Below are 20,296 nucleotides of genomic sequence, written 5' to 3' on the forward strand. Positions count from 1 at the left end.
TTTCAGCAAATTTTCTTGTGGAATGTACTGAAGCTGAATTACGCATTTGACAAATTTATATCGTATGAATTTAAACTTAGTTTCTTATTTAGTTTGTAGTCAAAAGCTTATGTACAAATTGAACAATGTTAAGATAATAAATTCTTAACGGAACTGAATGAAAAGGAAACACAAATGTTGCCATAATTTAAAAATTTTGCAAGATATTATTCAAATGTATACATGTATGTATATAAATCTACGTGCATATGTTAATATTTAAGAAATATTCGTAATTTAGTTTTTTAATAATATTCAAAATTTTTCCATCATAAATCTTTTTCGTTAGTTTTTATTTAAAACATAGCTCATTCTATAACAAAAACCATATGTATCAATTTTGCAAACTAAGTACAAAATTCACACAAATTATTGAAACTTTAAAAAATTGTATTAAAAATTAAAAAAATTTTATTCAGGATTTTTTGAAAATTTTCGATTATGCAGTTTGTGCCATTTCAAGTAGCCGTTGATTTTTAAGAATTTTTTTGTCGAGGCTGTTGCGCATTTTCTTCTATATAAAAATAGATTTTGTTCATGCGTTACCTAGAGTTTTTACTAATTTATTTAACCGCTTTGTAAGTAAACACTATTTTGTTACACACAGTCCTTTATGGTATATTCACAGTCGAAATAAAGTCGACTCTAAAGTTATTTATAGTTTTTTTTTGACAGATGTAGAGAGATCATGTATTTCTTAAAAAAGTTTTCAAGAACTTCTGCGATATAATATAAATAAAAATAAAAGTTAAATTTCGCATAGCTGTTTTTAAATTATATTAGTTTTTAAGTAAGTTATTTACTGACATATGAAGCTAGATTCGAAAAAATTAGTTAGTGCCTATAATAATATACATATCGCACACCATCTTCAGGAGAGGCACAACTCAAATATCACATCCGAAAATATAACTGCTTATGGATCGTACAGATTCAACGCACCTAATACAAAAGTGAGGTGTGCGGTATGTACTAAATGAGATGCAATTTGTCGGCTAAGGTTCTTTAAACATTGTCACAGTAATGAAATTTTAATAAAGACTGAAATATATGAATTATTAATTTGTATCTTTATTTTTTTATTTATAAATACATTTTTTTTATTTCTGATCAAATTCTTACCGTAGGTAGCCAAACATTTCTTTATTTTAATAATTGAAAGATCGTTTTCTGCAGATGGTAATTTTATTACCCTGTTGTTTTGTTTTACAAATAACATTTACATATACATAGGTACATACAGTGCATAAAAAATGCACGTTATTTTTTACAATATTTGCAAAGGCTTTTTATACCAAATCCTTTTCGTAAACTTTGTTTAAAAATGTAGTCCAACGTATGTATGTACAGCAGTGTTCACAATGGTCACAAAAAATGTGCAAGTTTGAAACTTGCATTTATGTGGTTCCTGTTATAGATCGAACTGTGTTTTAAATGAAAGTTACTAATAACAAATTAATAAGCATAAGTTCAAAACATTATTGCTGCTATTATTGTGAACACTGCTGTACATACATACATACATACATTGGACTATATTTTTAAACAAAGTTTACGAAAAGGATTTGGCATAAAATGCCTTCGCAAATATTGTAAAAAAATTAACTACAGTACAAGCATGACTTAATACTAATAACATTAGTGTTTATTTAATTTACGGTTAACCAATTGCAAAATCTCCACCTGAACTTCGTCAACCTCATGCTCAGGGAGTCGATCTAGCCTTTCGCCTAGCAAGGCAAAGAAATTTTCGTATTTGTCTTTTTTAGCCGGCGTTGACTCCTCCCCATACTTGCTTTTCATCGCCGTTAAAATTTCCGTCATAAGGTAATTTTTGCGTTTTAGTGTGGGTGTTTGCGGCGAAGGATTAGAGTTCTCGCCATGTAACCACTCCACAGTAGCTTCGTCCTCTTCAAAGACATTCGAGGTTGTGCTGGAAATGTATTACGAAAATACGAGTAAATAGATACATATATGTACACATGTATCCGAATGTTAGCGGTTATATAAAATATACCTATATATGTACATGCATATAAAAAATTAAATACGCATTAAATACCGCACATTATTTTTCCGATATGTTAACGAAGAACATAGTATTTTCACCACGATTACCCAAAACGTATCTTTTCTTTTTTAATATAACGATGTAATTCAAGCAATATTCTACCTGTTTACCTGGCCGGTTCCATTGAGTCCGCTAGAAACTCAAGGCTTTCTCGGTATTTCCAAGGTGGACCCAACTTTTGGGAAGAGCCAGATGGACGATCTTCAACATTTTTTTCCCGTCGGTACCTATCCTGCAGACTTTTCCATTTTATTTTGAACTCTTTTACTAAAACGTACATGTTTAAAGTTAATATAAAAACTAAAGTTAATGTTAATGCTACTACTACATATCTAAAAGTTAAGTTACCTGGGAAATTCGGCTCCTGGCTTCAATCGGTCATGTTGCTAGAACCCCGAGAATGTAAGGCGAACCCAACTATGTCAATTTAGATAAATCTACGATATTTCAGTAAATATTGTATCCAAATTGTTGAAAATTGGTATGTGAAGTAAAATTTTGGAACAAAATAGGATTAGACGCCGCACAGTGGGATTTCGGCGGAGAAAATTATGTTGGTGAAGTTCATATTTTGTCGTTTTTTATACTTATTACTAATACTACATCCCTTGGGTGTCCCGGTTTAACAAGATATGGCAGCGAACATAATTTACAGTTTGAAAACTAAGCCAGTAAAGTCATGGGTCTGAATGCCTACATATCGACTCCGCACCCATGACTAGACAACGAAAGCAAGGGCCCCACGAAAAAATGAAGGGCCAAGTGCAGACGGACCAAAATAAAAAGTTGGGAAGTAAAGTTCCCTCTTGTTACTAAAAGTTATTGCGGAGAATCTGCTCATGCAGCTCTTGAAGTGTTCGATTCAGATTCTCATGCGCATAAAGGGTAGCTAATGAAAGTTATACATAGCACTTGTCGACCCAAAGAATAAACTTTATAGCTGCAAATTAAAAAACTTTTTAAGCATGCAACATCTTATCGGCGGTTATCTGCGACGCCACTTGAACGCTTTTGCGGCTTTGTGGCAATGCATTCGCCTATCATAAATGTAACAAAACACGCTGAAGAGGATGCACTGTGAACTGAGGAAACACTTACATGCTTACGCGCATGTGAGCGTACTGGCGAAGACGTGTAGACAAGTGAAGTACAAACAAAAAACCTAGCTCATCAGATACGAGGAAAAACCTGCAATTGACAGGCAACCGATCACAATACGTACTGGCGTACAGATGGCTTTGGCCATGGACGCGCAGCGATCGTCGGCAGTTGATGAAAGAGCTGTGGTGTAGTCATCGTCAGAGCGTCAAAGCGGTATCGCTGGCACTGACGTTGACGACGAATAGCGATATACATAGCCACCAAAAACGAAAAAATAAATATTGCAAGCGCTTGCATCGCGGCGTATCTAACGAATACAATAAATGCATTTTAATTGTATTTAAAACTACACGCTGCAGCAGCGGTGTGGGGCGCAGGCCGTTATATGCCATGGGAGATATTTTACTATCGCTATTCCTGCTGTTTAAGTTATCGTGGCAATTAATCGCGGAACTCGTTTCATTCTTAATTCACGTTTCATAGAGAAACGATTATGAGAAGACTTATTATGAGAGTTTGATTGCTCAATAAGTTGATGACATGAAGTCATCACTAGGGCTCGGAATCTCATGCAAATTAATGTTTTTTATTGGTCAGCTTCAAATGGAGATGGTTAAGTTATCTTCACGAATCATGAAATTTCCCTTAAAATGGCATTCAAACGTTAGTGCATAATATTTTTACAGTAAATGCATGGTTTTGCATATTTTTGCATATTTTGCAAAAAATACCTGTTTTTGGCAAATTTATTGCGCATATCTTAGTATATTTCACAATAAATCCATATGGTTTTTTTATATATGTATTTTCTTTTTTGTTTTAAAACCATTTAAATTTAATGCGAAATCCCTTGACATAAAAATTACCTTTTAATTTTTGCCCAAATATTCATCTGAATATGTTCTCGAATAGCCAAGCGGCCATTAAGGCACTATTTTCTACCTCTGTTAGATCTCAGTTAGTGGAGGACTGTAGGACAGAGCTGCCTATATCTCTGATCAATACGAAATTACCCTAATATGGGTCCCGAGACATAGGGACATTTACGGAAACGAGGCAGCGGACGAATTAGCAAGGGGCGCCCCGCACTGAATGTGTGCCAGGCAAAAATTTCAGAAATTTACCACTTGGAGGCCAAGCAGAGGTATAACCGTACAGGATCGTACGGGATTACCCGGAAGTTTTGGGTGTCCTACGACCCACTTAAAACCAAAGCTCTCTTAAGGATGAGTAAAGAAGATATCTACAAACTTAGTACATTATGCAGAGGATACTGGCCCGTTGGGGTACATGCCGAAAGGGTTGGATTGCCTTCTCAACAGGTTCTGTCGTGGTTGCGATGACCGACTTAAAAGAGACAGTCGAACACTTCCTGTGCGACTGTCCAGCCCTCGCAAGAATAAGGCTTAAGACACTCGACAAGCCATTCCTGCAGAATGTTTTAGAGTGCAGCTGCCTCTCAACTGAACCACTATTAAACTAGCAATGTTTCTATTTACCCCAGTTTGAAACTGTCTGCTTGATTATAAACCAATTTTATACATAAATATGTATTTTATTTTGAAGTGAATTGTTTTCGTAATTTTCTTGTTAAAATCCATGTGTTAGGTATTAGGGACAAAACGATACTAGTAATGGCAAGTACATACTCGATACTTTCCGTCCGATACCAAGTAATTTTGGTATCGATGATTTTGAACCGAGTACTGAGTAGGTATCGGAAGAAAGTACTTGTATCGGAATCCGATTCAGTGGAAATTTTATTACCGAACTTTTGTTGTTTACAGGTCTATTCTGCACGTTACCGAAGATTTTGTAACCGGAAAATTTTATTACCAAAAAATTTTACCAGTTCTTGTCACCGCGATTCTAGGAACGTTGGTAATGCAGTTAAAATATTCAGCAATTCAGCTATGAAGAATGGTGCAAATTCTGGCATTGCATATTTCACGGGGTAATACTTTGTTACCAGCTTATGAGATGTTTACAAGAGTACACAGAATGAGAAAAGGGTTTAAAAATTGAAAGACACTTTAATTACCGGTTACAAACTTTTTATTACCAGCGCAGAATAGACCTGTTATTCTAATTATTATTGTGAATAGCTAAACATTTTTTCAGTTTAGTTGTCAATGAAAAGAAATTCCTACAAAGAAATACGTATTATCATCTCATTAACATATCGCTAGCTTGAAGTGAAAGGTTGCTTTTACTTTTTGTGAAAACTCATATTTGGATATACATAGGAAGCAAGGTAAATTAAAAACACGACGTCTCCAAAAGGATTAAATAACGTGCTTGTTTTATTTCTTCCCATTTATATTAAATTAAAGGCAAATTTTAAAGTCCAAAAGAGACACAGAAAAGCGATAAGCTCACAAAAAATTCTAAATCTTTTAATTTGCATCGGAACCTTCTGGAAAATTCTTGAAAGGAATATTCTGAAAAGTTGTTTTCCTCCCCTGTAAATTTTCTACAAATGGACTTACCAACTTTTCACTCTAAGCTAGCGTTATGAATGCCAACACCACACCAGTGGCGGACCCAGGTAGGGGAAATTGGGGAAATGTGTCAAATTTCACTTGAGTTTGAAATTATAGCTGTGTGCTAAGCTCGAAGTATTGTGTTATTTAAGTAGGCCTATCAGTTTTTCATATTCACTGAATTTTCAAAATTTTGAAATTATGTACTTAATTTTCAATTTTTAGTTTTTTTGTTATATTTTCGAATTTGTATTGTTTTACACAGTTGAAAGTCACAGCAAGTGTGAATATTTTCACAGGTTCAGAAAATAACGAAAATTCCAAAATTTTGAATTTTATATTATTAAATTTCTTGAGATTTCTTATTTTTAGGATAATTTCCAAAATTTCAAAAACTATCGAAATCCGGGAGATTCTAGAAATTTTGGTAAAATGAGAATATTTAGAAATGTACAAAATTATTGAGATTTTAGAAATTTTTATATTTTCCAAAATTTTGAGAATTTTATTTATCCTAAAATCCAACCTAAAATGTAAAAATGTGAAACATCACAAATTGTCGGAAAATTCTTATGTTCATGTACTCTTGTGTAAAAAATAGAAAATTCTTAGAATTCTAAAAGATATTAACATTTTTGAAAAATTCCAAAATCGTTCCACTTTTCTGAACTTTTCCAAAATTTTGTATTGATATAACATAGTTTGAGAATTTTAAATTTTTTGAAAATTTTGAGAACATCAACGTCCAAAAATTTTTTGAATCTTCAAGAATTACGGAAATTTTTTAAATTTTCAAAAACGACGAAATATGAAAATGTTTTCAACATTCGAAAACTTTTAATTTCGTTTGATCAATTTTTTATATTCGACACTTTGACTTTGAAAAAATTTGTTAGAATTCCTACAATTCTCAAAATTTTTGAGAAATAAAAAATTTCTAGAAATTTAGTATTCATCATTATATTGAATTAATTGAATTATTGGGATTTACTAAAATTTCTCAAATTCACAAAGTTTTGAAAGTTTAGAAAATTCTGGAATTCCACTCAAGTTATTAAAAAGGGGAAACTTCAAGAAATTAAAAACTATCAAAACCCTAAAAATTTTAAATTGCGGTGATTTTTAAATTTATATACACGATATATGTTGAAAAATGACGAAATACACGCAAAGCAACAACACAAACTCGGCTATTTATCCGAGTTCAGCCAGGTCGGTTAAAAAATACGCGACCTGAAGAGTAGTGTTGTTAAGTGAAAAAACTGCTCTATTGTGAATTGTTAATGGGAAAGTGGAGAGGGAAATTTTTGTTTCCGTATACACATGATTTAAATTTTAAATAAGTATATATGTTACGCAAATACCTCGCATAATTACTAATTTCTATTGTTTTTGTGTCTAAATCCCGTAGAACTAATCACATGTTTCTTGCCAGCTACCAGCAGGGTTGCTTAAGTAGCTAAAAGGAAATTTTACCCGAGTTGAGCGTTCTTTTGTCGCTCGCTTACAAAAAAATGCAGCTAATAAGCAATGTAGTTTTGTGGCGCAATACGTAGAGCTGAATGATTGATGATGAAACGCTCAAGTTCCGAATTTTTTGTTTGAATCATAAAAGAAAAAAGTTCTCTTGACGTTAGGGTAGCCAGATATTTTAGTGACATAATCAGTACAGTTGGGATCAAAAATCAGTAAAAAGCCATACAAATCAGCCCATTTTTAAGCGTCTTTGTACAGTTGTGTTTACAAATATAGTAGCAAAATGTATTAAGCTTAGAATTTTTTTATTTACTTAATTTAAATTTTTTATAAAAATATAGTTTATTTTACAATAAAAACCATGTAAGTTGAAGTCTCAAACTTTCTAGAAAATTTATAAAAATTTAAGAAATGTTCATCAACGTATCAACTTTTTGATCCGCATTTTCAAAAAATTTTGGAGTACGCAGTTTTGTAGCCTATTCAGTTTCAGTAGAAGACGAGCTCGAGTGAGAGTTTGTTTGCATATTTTAAGCTACAAATTTAAAACATATTTAGTTGGTGTGCTTATTAAATACAACATTCACATTAAAATGTTGACTGAAAGGTATAATACCGAATTATCTCTAAACGAATTTTCGAGTACGAATGAAATTGAATAATGTTAGGTTGTGCAAGTAAAATTAAGGGTGGTCGAATATCAAAAATCAAAGTAAAGCTAGATATGTACATATATCATATCCAAGAGTCGGTAGTTTGCACCTTTTCCAAATTTATAGAACTTGCGTTGCAAGAAACTCAAAAGCAGCAGTAGTCGTCTTCATTTTGAAATACTAAGTCTGTTCCAGGTGCTTCACGACTACAGCTGTTTCTGTAAATCCTGTAAAACCTGCAAATCGTGGAGTACCTGGAACAGATCTATTACCCAGCAAATATTGAGGTTAGTTATCGATTAGAGAATAATTGGAGAATTAGCCACATTCTAAAGAAAAACCTTTACTTAACTCTTTAACGAATGATTTTGAAATTTTTTGTTTGTTTCCAATAAATTTCAATTTCGATAACGTTGCTGTAACAGTGGCAATGGCCCAGTGAGCAGAGCACCTTCGTGCCAGTCGAGAGATCCGAGTTCAATCCTCGGCAATGGAATTTTTTATTTTTTAATAAAAACTTTTTCTTTTAATTTTTAAGTTTTATTGTTTAAAATATTTCTAAATTTATTTAATGTTTAGAAACTTTTTAATTAATGGCGATTTCGTTTCTACAAAAAATGTTGCCTTCTCATCGCCCTCTTCTTAGTGTTTGTGCCTAGAGGGCAAAGAGAAGGTTGCATTTTTTGGTAGAAACGAAATCGGCATAAGCTTTTTTTTCATTTTTAACTTTATTTTCCTAAATTTTTAGTTTTTCTTGTTTTAAAAAAATATTTTTTTAATTTCGTTTAGGTTTTAGAAAACCTATTGGTAAACGATAAATAGAATAACGCTGTCCTCCTGGTTTGCAGATCTTTCAATTAGTCATCCGAAATACAGAAAAGAGCTTTCAAGATAGTTGCCGGAATATAAACATTTTTGTCTTTCGAAGGACTGAGGTGAGTTGAGAGAAGTTTTGATTTTTTTTAGCAAACAGTTTGTAAAAATTAAATGAAAAAAAATGTTTCCTTTTTAAAACAATAAATTCTACAAATCAAAAGAAAATTTGATTAAAAAAGGAAAAAACTAAATAAAATTAGTTTTTAAAAATTTAACAAGAAAATGAAATAAATAGAAAAAGAAAAAGAAAATTTTCCTGTCCTAGGACTCGAACTCGAATCTCTCGAATGGCACGCCAGTGCTCTGCTTACTCAGCCATTGCCACTGTTGAGGCGGTGCGCGCAAAATGATATAAGTACTTATTTTTATATATTTGATGATACTGAACGAAAAAAGTGAGTGATGTGTGGGGTTGTTATGTATGTACATTAGGCTGGGTCGATTTTGTATGGGGGAAAATAAAAGTCATTTGACCGCATTGTAATAGTAATATTATGATGTCTTAGGTCTCAGCCAATTGCTAGTGGCCACGAAAGATTAATTTAAAACTTATCTTTAGCCCGCGCAATTGAATCAAAGTGTATGCATTTTGAAAATGAAACTTTGGCTTATAATATCTATGGAATGCGTTATTGTTATAAACAGGTCGATATATCAAATTAAGGGCTATTAAATTTAGAACCTCACGTTCATTTATCATTTTTCAATAAGTCTACACGTTTTTAAGACATTAAAATAAAAAATAAGAAAACTATGATTTTCCCTTATGAATTTTCAATTCTTCATTACTTCAGCAACCAAGTGAAAAATCCAAAAAAGTGAGATGAGATTTATTTCAAACCTTTTAATGTTTTCGGATGTTTATATAATATTAAAATGACCATGGACTTGGTCACGCCGATTTGGTCAGCTTTCAAGATCGTGGTGAATGAATGTATTGTCAAAGATTAGGAATCGTTCGACAAGTTAATAGTAGTTTCAAACATATAAGTATTTACATACATTACAATTAGGGTGAGAAACGCCCATTTTAAGTCCATTTTTGCAGTCTTGAAAACTGGTGCGGAATGGTTTCATTAGTCGCCGCAGAAGCACATTTTTCGCGGTTTCTAAATTTTCCGTTATATGAAAGTAGGGAACGTGCAATAAGTGTTTAGATATACATAAATATTTTAGTTAATTCCATTATGTGAAAAAGTGTCTGTAGGTAAATGCAATAGTCTTTAACATATCCAGGGAAATCCTTTTGAGGACTCTCCAATTGGACGATATTGCTTTGCACTCAGCTTCAACGAAAAAAGTCACTCGCTGGCACAGTTTTCTGTAATCCGGTTCTTTTATTTAAAGGTTATTTATACAGTTGAAGAGAAATTTTTTTAGAAAAAAACTGGAAATCCACTTAAGTTTTTCAATATAACTTTGGTAAATGTTACTCGATCGGTGCGTAATAATTAACAAATTGAAGGCGAGACTTAATGTTACTGATTTTTGATAATAATATGACTAAAATAGTTCAGATTATAAACAAATTATTTTAAAATAAAAAAAATCTTGAACAACATTTTTTATCATTTTCTTATATTTGCAATTTTTATATTGTATGCATAAACATAAGTAAACCAATTAGTGTGTCTAGAAGTTGTGCCTGTTCAGTGTTTCCATACTAATTGCATAAACAAAATTTTTCCGCGATGATGGAAAATAATGGCTATTCTATTAGAGCTACCGAAATTGTTCCTAAATTTGCAAAAAATCGCAAACTATAGCTAATATTAAAAAAGGATTCGAATATTTGGAACTAGCGATCTAAATGCACGCCAGCAATATTAATGTTGTTCTTTACATCTTTTGACTATAGGCCAGAGCAATTATCAAGAGAACAATTAAAATTTTCTTTAAAATAGATGAGTTTGAGATTAACGATAAGATAAAGGGCTGCGCGAAATGATACTTGACTTTATCTTTTGCGTTAAAGGATTCATTATCTAATAATATGCACCAAAATTTTTAGCTAAACCCAGAATTTTTAACAAGAATTGGTCTTATTCGACTAGTGTGCTGTGGGTTACTTGGCGGTCGATGCGCGGGCTCTTACAATTAAAATGAAAGACTAATATTTCGCAGGCTTGTTGTTGACTTCATGATACAATATATTTTCCCTATTACCAAGGGATTTGAGAAAAATTAGATTTTCGACCCGCCCTAATGTACATATATACTTTACACTTGGAATACTTGTTTATTGTTAAATGAAGTTCTTCGTTTTTAAATAGAATGCTCTTAGGAATATTGTTCTTTTGGAAAATAAAATGTTCTTTATTCTGTCTTTCACATTTGAAACAAAAGGTTTTTAATTCTTGATAAATATTTTAAATAAAACTACAGATGCCACAAAAAAAAGTTACGCAACTGGGGTCATACTTAAATTTTTCATTTCATAATTTTTGACTCTGAGAGGAAACATTAATTAACTGATTTAACGATCATTAGTTAAGTGCCCGTTAGAGCTAATTTAATGAACCTTTCTGAGTGCGGCTGATAGTTCTCGACTCGAGAAAATATTAATTCTCTAATCGAATTTTAATGTTGATCTCTAATGGGGTTCGAATGTGAATTTCAAACTGCTGTTTTGTTTTATTAAATAAAACGCTTTGTTTGCAAAATTTGTAATAAATGTATTTGCAATAAAATAATAATGAATAATTTGAACTTAAAAAAATTTTACGACTCATTCATTTGGAATATTTCTTATTTACATTTATTTGAATTTGCGTCGTTTCTCTAATCGTTTTCGAGTTGTTGCTTTGTTAAATGCTAGGAAACGAAACAATTTCAAGCTGACACTGCAGCTACAAAAAAATCGATTTTCACAACATCGATGTTTTTACAATAATTGTTGATAAAGATCGTTTATAATCGATTAAAATCGAATTTTTAGTAAAAGCTATTAGGCGTGTTCTGCAAATCATACGATTTGAAATCGGTGCGATTTACAAAACCTATTCTGGAGATTTTTAACAGAAATAAAAAAATTTGGCACTAAGCCAATTGATATGACGAAAATCGTGTGTTTCTAGTAGTTTCTAATTTCCATTAATTACACATCTCATTGCTACAAAAAAAAAAAATCACGAAATACACCCGAAACTTTATCATTTTCATCCGATTATAAAAATCAAACATGTCTTGAAAAGGAAATTTTTAGAGCTTTAAAACGATGTATAACATATTGTTAGACTTAGCTTGTTTGCAGTTTTCAAAATTTAAAAACCCCTATTTTTCACAATTTTTTTTACTTTGACCATCGCTAATTTGAAAAATTCCATAAAAGTGTCCAAATAAGTAGTATTAATCTCAAAGTACATTTATTTTCTAATAAACTAATACCTTACGTAATGCAATTGCATACTAATTGTCGAAGTAAAGCAATTAAAGCGGCCTTGAATTTATTTGTGTGTATGTAATGGACTTTCGGATTTTTGACCAGTGTGGCTAAGGAATTTACCAATATTTACTCAAAATTGATATATGGCTGTTTCCATCGGAAGGTCCACCACGACAAAAAAAAAATAAAAGTCTTATATCTAACGTATTTACGGGCCGATTTGTCTGCTTTTTAAAATATATACTGGCTATGTAAGTAGAATCATGTTTGCGTAAAATGGTCTTCCTAGGTGGCGCCAAGGTTGAGATATTTCGAAAAACCGTATTTATGGTCCGATTTGGTTGGAAACATAATAAGTCATAGATTTCCAACAAATTCGGCCTGAATTGGCGCTGAAGTCAAAATATAAAGTATGTTCTACATAAAATACATGTTTTATTTGCGTTAAAAATTCATTCAAAAGCAATATTAACAAACATATAACGATGGAAATTGGGGTTGTGAACGAAAATTTAAACAAGTTGCATTAATTCAAAAAACTCTAAAAACAACTAGAATTGCTCCAAATCATATTAAAATAAGTTTCATGAAAATAGCCATTCACAATTCGCAGAGTTTTGCGATTTTGTAAGAAAAGAAAAAATCTACTTCCATTTTTTGTCACGTAACGACACTCTCTTTAAATGCTTATATTTCAGGACTAAACAGTTCGATTGTTTTAATTTTTCGGTTAAATATAGAGCTAATTATGTGCTATACAATGGCCCAAAAAAGTTAAAGAAAACAAATGGTATTCCTTGTTTGTATCACATTGAAACGTACGACTGTCACGTATGCGACGTATGGAAATACCCATGCATCGACTCTTTAGCACAAAAATTTGTTTTTAGTAAAATTTTTGGAAAATAGGCGTGGCACCGCCCACTGATATCATATATGTGTATCTCAAGATCTACTTCACCGAAAATTTTTGAAAGTACACAATATAATTTTAGTTTTACCCATTGCGCACGATCTACTCACCGTCACTTTTACAAGTAGTGAAGCAATTTTCTTCGATTAACGAATCGATAAATCGATGTCAGAATCGATTTTTTTTGCGCCTCTAGCTGACACCTATTGAATAATGGTTTCAATTTAATTAAAGCTGCATTTATACATTCAATAAATTGCTTTCAATCTGCTCACACGTATGAGTTGTCAAAAAGCATTTTTGGAACATGTTAACCTCAAGTAAATGCCAATTAAACCAATTTACAAAAATATTTATTAAATGTAAAAAATCAGTACAAACTCAAAAAATCAGTAGATTTTGCGCACTGATTTCGGGTTCTTAAAAATCAGTATCTACAAAAAAAAATTATCGGCAAATGTACTGATTAAATCAGCCCATCTGGCCACCCTACTTTACGGTGGCGTAACTTGGAAAAATGTTTGGCGCCTTTAACGTGGTCGAGAATGCTTGCCTTACCACCTAGGGTTGGCAACCGTACTATAATATATAGTATTGTGCTATTTTTTTGGTCTGCATAGTACGCAGACTGTTGGCACTGTTGGAAAAAATATAGTATGCAAAAATACTATATTTCTTCAATTATAAATATAAATATATTTCAGTCATTTGTAAGAAAGGAATGTTTTAAAATGGATTACATTTATACTGAAATATCAACATTAAAATAAATATACTTTAAAACAAAGGGTCCACAGATAAAAAATGGCAACATTTTTAAAAATACTTAGAAAGATTTACCAAATTTACTTAAAATTATTTCGCTTATGCTCTCTATTCCTGCAACTTCGGCATTCACAGAAAGAGCTTTTTCTATTAAAATTTTGAAATGGTGAGATGAGAGAAATAAAGCGAATATCTCACTAATAAAAAATTAACTTTTGATTTATATTAATTTAGATATTAATAGCGATAAAGCATGGGATACTTTCAAAGAAATATATTTTTTTATAGGGGACATGCATAAGAAAGAAAAAATATGTACACTTAAAAAGCATTTTTACTTTTTCTTAAAAAAAAATAGTATATATATTTGAAGCGTACTATATTTTTTCAGATTTTTTTGAAAAAGTACTATAAATTTCTTAGACAATGGCCATTTTGTATATGCATTACCTGAAGATAATTTAGGTAGGCTGTTTGAAGTGAAGCCATTCTAAAAGATTTACACACACTCAGAAAAAACATTCCTTGACGCTAGGAAAAAAGTATATTATTCTAAGGAAATATTACCTTGAAATGGTTCCAATGACATGGCTGCCTTAGTATAAGTAAACGATTTGACTCAGTTTAAGGAAAACACAATTCCTCAATTTTTGGGAAAAATTTACTTGCCATTTCATCCCACGTGAAAGGAATAAGTAAATCATTTTCCTCGCGGCGCTTAAACAGTGGCAATGGCCGACAGAGCAAAGCTCTGGAGTGCTAGTCGAGAGATGGAAGGTTCGAGTCCCAGAGCAGGAAATTTTTTTAAATATATTTTTTGTTTATTTTTTTAAATGTAATTTTTTAAATTGTATTTAAAAAACAAATTTAATTAAATCTAATTAATTGTTTATGTTATTTGAGTATTTAGGTTTTTCCATATATGAAATTAATTTTACAATTTGTAATTTATATTTAAATTGAAATAGTTAACTTACCTTACTCTAACCACCTCCAACCGGATTCGAACCTGCGATCTCAGAACCTAAAGCAGTAGTCTTCTCGCGAAAGCAATTAACTGTGTCTTAACAGCACTGACAAAATTGAAAATTATTTAAGGAAATTATTACCTATATTAAGGAAATTATTACTTATATTGAGTAAATTTACTTCTTCAAATAAATGACGCAATATTTTTAAATTAAGGAAAAATTTCTGAAATTTAGTAAATGTTTCGTAATACATGTAGGATCGCCGACACCAATAAAACAACTTAATGTGTTTTAATTAACAATTTATTAAGTTTTAAAAGAGCACTTAGCCTAACCGTCCGAGCATTATAACCGTCGCGCAACTAGTGTGTAGTTGAAGTTTTTCTCGTTGCTGTCTAGTCCTTCGTCATGTCGCCTTTTCAGTCCGTTCCCCTTTCACCACACTCAGGGTTGCAATCGTCCGTCGGCTTATAGTGCGTTCTCACTGTCCTACATTCGGCCAACCTGACTTATCGTTTGGCCTCAAACGATGGCTCCCACTTCTTCATAAACTCAGCGACCGTAGTTGTTCGCTTGGGGCCCTCGCCCTCGCCGATCTTCTGCACTTCGTAACGATCGTGGGGAAGTATTTTGAGAACCTTGTATGGTACGAAGAATTTAGGGCGAAGTCTTAAGGTGCTTCCGAATTGAGTTCGCTTAATGGCTACTGATTCGTTCACCCGGTATTTCGTTACTTCCCTTCTTTTGGAATCAAAGCTTTTACGGTTTTCTTTTTGAATTTTTGCGATATTTGTTCGTGCTTCCCGTCGTGTGTTTTCTCTTTCTCTGTCCAGTTCGTCGATTGTCTCATTTTCCAGGAATTCGTTCAACTCCGGTGTAGTTTTTGTTCTCATTTCGACTCCAGTCAACAGTCTAAAAGGCGAAATTTTTGTGCTCCGGGGTGGCGTGTTGTTAAGTGTCTGTTGCACTTGTTCCAAATATTTGTACCAGCTCGTTGGTGTTTCCGAACACAGCTTAGTTAGCATTGGCGTGATAATTCGGTGGATTCGCTTCACTTGGCCGTTACCCCTTGGCACCCCCGTGGCGATTAGTAGGTGCTGAATGGACTCGCTTTCACAATACGTTTTGAATGCGTTTGCAGTGAAAGCCGCACCTCTGTCCGAAATTATGCGTTTCGGGTTCCCGAAGATAGAAGATTGTCTTTTCAGCTTATCGACTACTTCATCTACGCCCGTACTTCTTGTCGGATAAAGCCACACGAATTTCGAGAAAGCGTCGATTACTACGAAAATGTAACTATACCGCTTGCTGGTTTTCTCCATCGGCCCTACGTGGTCTACATGGAAAGTTCCCAGCGGTCGGTCCTCTTTGCATATAGGTTCCAAGAAACCTTCCGCTTTACCGCCCTTCGTTTCCGCGATTATGCATTGGATACAGCTTCTAACAATTTTCGCTACCTTGCCCGTTATCTTTGGAATATAAAATGTTTTTTCTACTGCCTCCTGCGTTTTTTTCACGGCAAAGTGTCCCTGATTATGAGCGACTCTAATTATCTCTTCCTCCATCTGAGCAGGTACTACCAAAAGTTCCTTAGCGGGATCTTTGTATAGTAAACCGTGCTTCATATAAAAATCTTCGTAACCGTCCTTTTCCAATATTGTTACCACGGCCCGTACCCATTCGTCCTCCGCTTGCGCTTGTTGCAATCTGAATTTTAATGAATCCTCAAGCAACAAGCAAGAAACTCTGCTTAGGGCGTCGACATGCCTCATTTTGCTACCCGATCGATTCTCTATCTCGTATGTGAAATCTTGCAGGAAAAGAGCCCAGCGTGATACTCGCACTGGAACGTCTTTTTTCCGCATCGTCATAGTGAACGCGTTACAATCCGTTACAATTTTGAACGGAATACCCAGTAAGTATACGCGCCATTTCTTTAACGCTGGGACGATCGCGAGGACTTCGAGTTCGTACGAGTGAAAACGCTCTTCCACTGGCGTGGTTTTCCTGCTCATGTACTGTATAGGGTGAAACTGGCGGTCTTCGCTATCTCTTTGAAGGAGTACAGCCCCGTAACCGTACATAGATGCATCGGTATGCACCTCAGTGATGGCTTGGTTATACAAGCGTAGTACTGGCGTGCTTGCTAAAGCCGCCTTTAGCTGTTGGAAAGCTATTTCCTGCTCTTCACCGAAAAAAAAACTTTTCGCCCTGACGCAGAAGATCTGACAACGGTTTGGCGACCACAGCATATCCGTCAATGAAGCGTCGAAAGTAGGAGGTTAGGCCCAGAAATCGTTGGACTCCCTTACGATCTGACGGTGCTGGGAAACTTTCGACTGCCAGAGTTTTCGCTTTCGACGGCCTAATCGTTCCACCCTCAACTATATAGCCTAAGAAATCTACCTTCTCCATGAGAAACTGGCATTATAGTCTTGTGCCCTGTCTAAAACAATCTTTAATTTGGCTAGACCTTCATCTTTATCCTTGGAGGGTATGATGAGATCGTCCATGTATGTCACTAATATACCATTTTCTAGCAGATCTCGAAATACCGCTAGTATGTATCGCGAGAATACGGCAGGCGAGTTACATATGCCGAAAGGGACGTAGAGGAACTCGTATTGACCTTGATGGGTTACGAAGGAGGTATACCGCCTTGATGCTTCCTCCAGAGGAACATGGAAAAATCCATTCAACAAGTCCAGAGTTGTGAAGACGCGTGCACTCTGTAACTTCTCCACAACGTCATCAATCAAGGGCAAGGGAAACTGGTCTTTCATGATTTTCTCATTCAAGCGCCTGCACAGTGGTCGAAAACACTTATTTAGCGGCGTTTAATTAATAGCGCTTAGGGAATTTTTTTTTTGTTTGTGTAATATTTTTTTTTTAGTTGAAAACAGATTAATCTACAATGGTAAAGAAAAAAAAATCTTTTAAAAATATATTTATATTTTATTTTTTTTGTGAAAGTTGAACCTTTTTTTCATATTTTAGACATTATTTCTTTTATTCAGAAAAACATGATGAAGTTAATATATTTAATGTTTCTTATTCTTTTGGGCTAAAAATATAGTAAACTTTAATATTAAATTTTTTTTTATTTGAATTTTTTATTTTTTTATATTTTTTTTAAATTTTTTTTTTCTGTTGAAATAACTATTTTAGGCCTTATTCAGTCATCATATATTTCATAAAAAAAGGCTGATATTGTGAAGCTGCAAATTTTTTGTATATTGATAACATTGGAATAAATCAAAATTAATGCAAAACATATGTTTTCAATAAGCTTTTTATTTATAATTTTTTTTTAATTTTCAGATTAAAATGCTCTACTCAGTATCTGATAAGCTATCATATGACATATTATTTTCTTCACCTGTATTACAAAGAAGACTAATAATATCCTTATCTATAATATCATCCTTTTTTGAAGAGGGCAATGAACTTTTCGATAACATGGTAATGAAAGGATCTGATGAAACAAATAGTGTATGTGCCAAGTCTTCCATTGAGTTTTTCCGTGAATTTTTTCGAGTGTGATGTAGGCGATATTTTCTAAGGTCTTTATTTCTGGCCTCGAGAGCTTCTTCTGACATTATACCTATTGGAAGGGAAGCATATTTAATAATATCTGCACCATGTATTAAAATTTTATGGACCGATGAGGGCATATAAAACCAGGGATACAAATCAACAAAAATAGTTGCTGTTTGGTATGCGTACTGCTGAAAGGCGTCCGTATTGATTTCATATCCAGAAGCCATTGTCTGTAAAATAACGCTGAAACGATATATTAATAAACTGCTAACACCAGTTATTTGAGCAGCCAATTTTGATTGTTGGAAAAATCTTCTGGATGTGTTGCCATTATTAGTTGTGCCTGATCCAGGCATTGGGATATCAACCAGTGTACCCATTTCTTTTCTCAGATTTGTTTGTATTTCAGTTTTCTTTTTATCAACAGTCGCCATATCACAACTGCGAATCTGCCATTTTTTAATTGGAATTATGTAAGCGATATGCAGAATACACTCAAAGAAGCGAATCCACGCATGTAAAGTTGATAATCCACATTCGTATAAGTTTTCTTTGCACGGCAAATTTTTCACCATTTGAAGGTTGTTCATATTTTTTGGTGATGCATCACAAATTCCACACTTTTGGGATGATGTTTCTGCCACAACACTAAATACCTTCCCATCTATCATGGTCATATGGAACTGATGATGAACTTCATAATTTTGAAGTTTCGTTGGCTGAATTTTGGCTATTTGAGATTCGACATTGTTCACTTCATCACGGATTAATTCTGCTGTTTCCTTTTGACAAAGTAATTTTAGTGGTCTGCAATAACGAGTTGATGAAGGTTTTGCATTTTTCCAGAGTATGGTTGAACCGAAAACTATTTGTAATGGTACCAAGCACACCGTAAACATATGTTGGTCAATCATACAAGCGTCAACATTATCAAAATTTTGTCGATAAGTTGAGTGGCCACTACTTCCATCACAACCCCATTTGTAAATGGCAGTTATCTTAAGAGCGTTAATACTCTCAGAGTTTGTGAAATCTTGGGAATGCGCAGCAAATATTCTGGCCACTGTGTGATTAACCAAACATTGTAAAGGCACGCCAAAAGAATGATCAGTAACTTGTAGCCCATCAGGGTAGCAAATTTTTTTCGCAGACAGTAAAACATCATAAGTGGGAAATATATTAGCATTTCTCTTTTTAGTTCCATTCTGCAAGTCCTTGTAAACCCTTTTTGTATAACCGCCATCAATATATAATGCTAAAGCTTTCTCTGCTGTGTATTTTATGACTTCATTATTATTGGTTAATATGGCAGATTTTAATCTTTTTGGCAAATTTTCATCGGAGTTCAACATTGATACGACTACTGATGCAGTCCTCTTGCCAGCCTTGTATAAACTAGTGCTGGCCGCAGACATGAGCTCATCGCACGGGATTTCTTTGGCGATATCAGACACTTTTTTCTTTTTTGTTTTTTCCTGGCTGTCCGTGAAGCTTATTTTGGGTCGCCCAGAACTTGGGGTTGGGTCTACCAATAAAATTTCACTATCTAACCAGACCTTGTTATTTCTCTCAAAAATCATCCGAGCCCGGTGGCTTTGTCTCCATTTCATGCTTATTTTTGTGGTGAAATTTTTTACCCTGTTGGATATTTCAATGCATTGATCCTCATTATATTTGCTTTTATCTATGATGTCGAAAACATAGGATTCCACGGCAGAAAATTTTTTAGAAGCGTCATGTTCCGCATACCATACCAAAAATAGCGCTCGCTTAGATACTGACATTGTAACTAAAAAAAATAATTTATAAAAAAGTTGCAAAAACGTGCATCTCATTTTAAACATTTCACATAACAACACTCTACATTAATTAAAAAAAATAAAATTAGATCGATTGCATTCGAATCACAGAAGTTTACCTCTACAACAGGTGAATTTATTGGAAAACATTATAATTCTTACTAGCACTTTAAACAACAACAAATCTAAAACACGAAACACAAACACTGGACACAAACACATTT

At 33.4% G+C, this 20,296-nt stretch overlaps 1 protein-coding gene across 2 annotated transcripts; it reads right to left on the reverse strand.

Annotated features, from left to right (window-relative positions):
• Positions 1 to 1,386: 1,386 nt before the first annotated feature.
• Positions 1,387 to 4,805, reverse strand: LOC118734844. 2 transcript variants are annotated; one of them, XM_036464519.1, is made up of 4 exons: positions 4,711 to 4,805; positions 2,459 to 2,547; positions 2,221 to 2,377; positions 1,387 to 1,972 (listed from the first exon to the last, which is right to left on the reverse strand). In XM_036464519.1, exons 3-4 carry the CDS (start codon positions 2,232 to 2,234, stop codon positions 1,678 to 1,680), a joined length of 309 nt encoding a protein of 102 aa, XP_036320412.1. In that variant the 5' UTR covers positions 2,235 to 2,377; positions 2,459 to 2,547; positions 4,711 to 4,805; the 3' UTR covers positions 1,387 to 1,677. The 2 variants fall into 2 exon arrangements, with proteins under 2 accessions (XP_036320412.1, XP_036320411.1); XM_036464518.1 differs by lacking the exon at positions 4,711 to 4,805 and having other exon boundaries at positions 2,459 to 2,821.
• Between the last annotated feature and the right edge of the window lie 15,491 nt (positions 4,806 to 20,296).

This window comes from Rhagoletis pomonella, unplaced genomic scaffold (genome assembly GCF_013731165.1).
Source record: "Rhagoletis pomonella isolate Grant_MI unplaced genomic scaffold, Rhpom_1.0 Rhpom_scaffold_00002, whole genome shotgun sequence".
NCBI lineage: Eukaryota > Metazoa > Arthropoda > Insecta > Diptera > Tephritidae > Rhagoletis > Rhagoletis pomonella.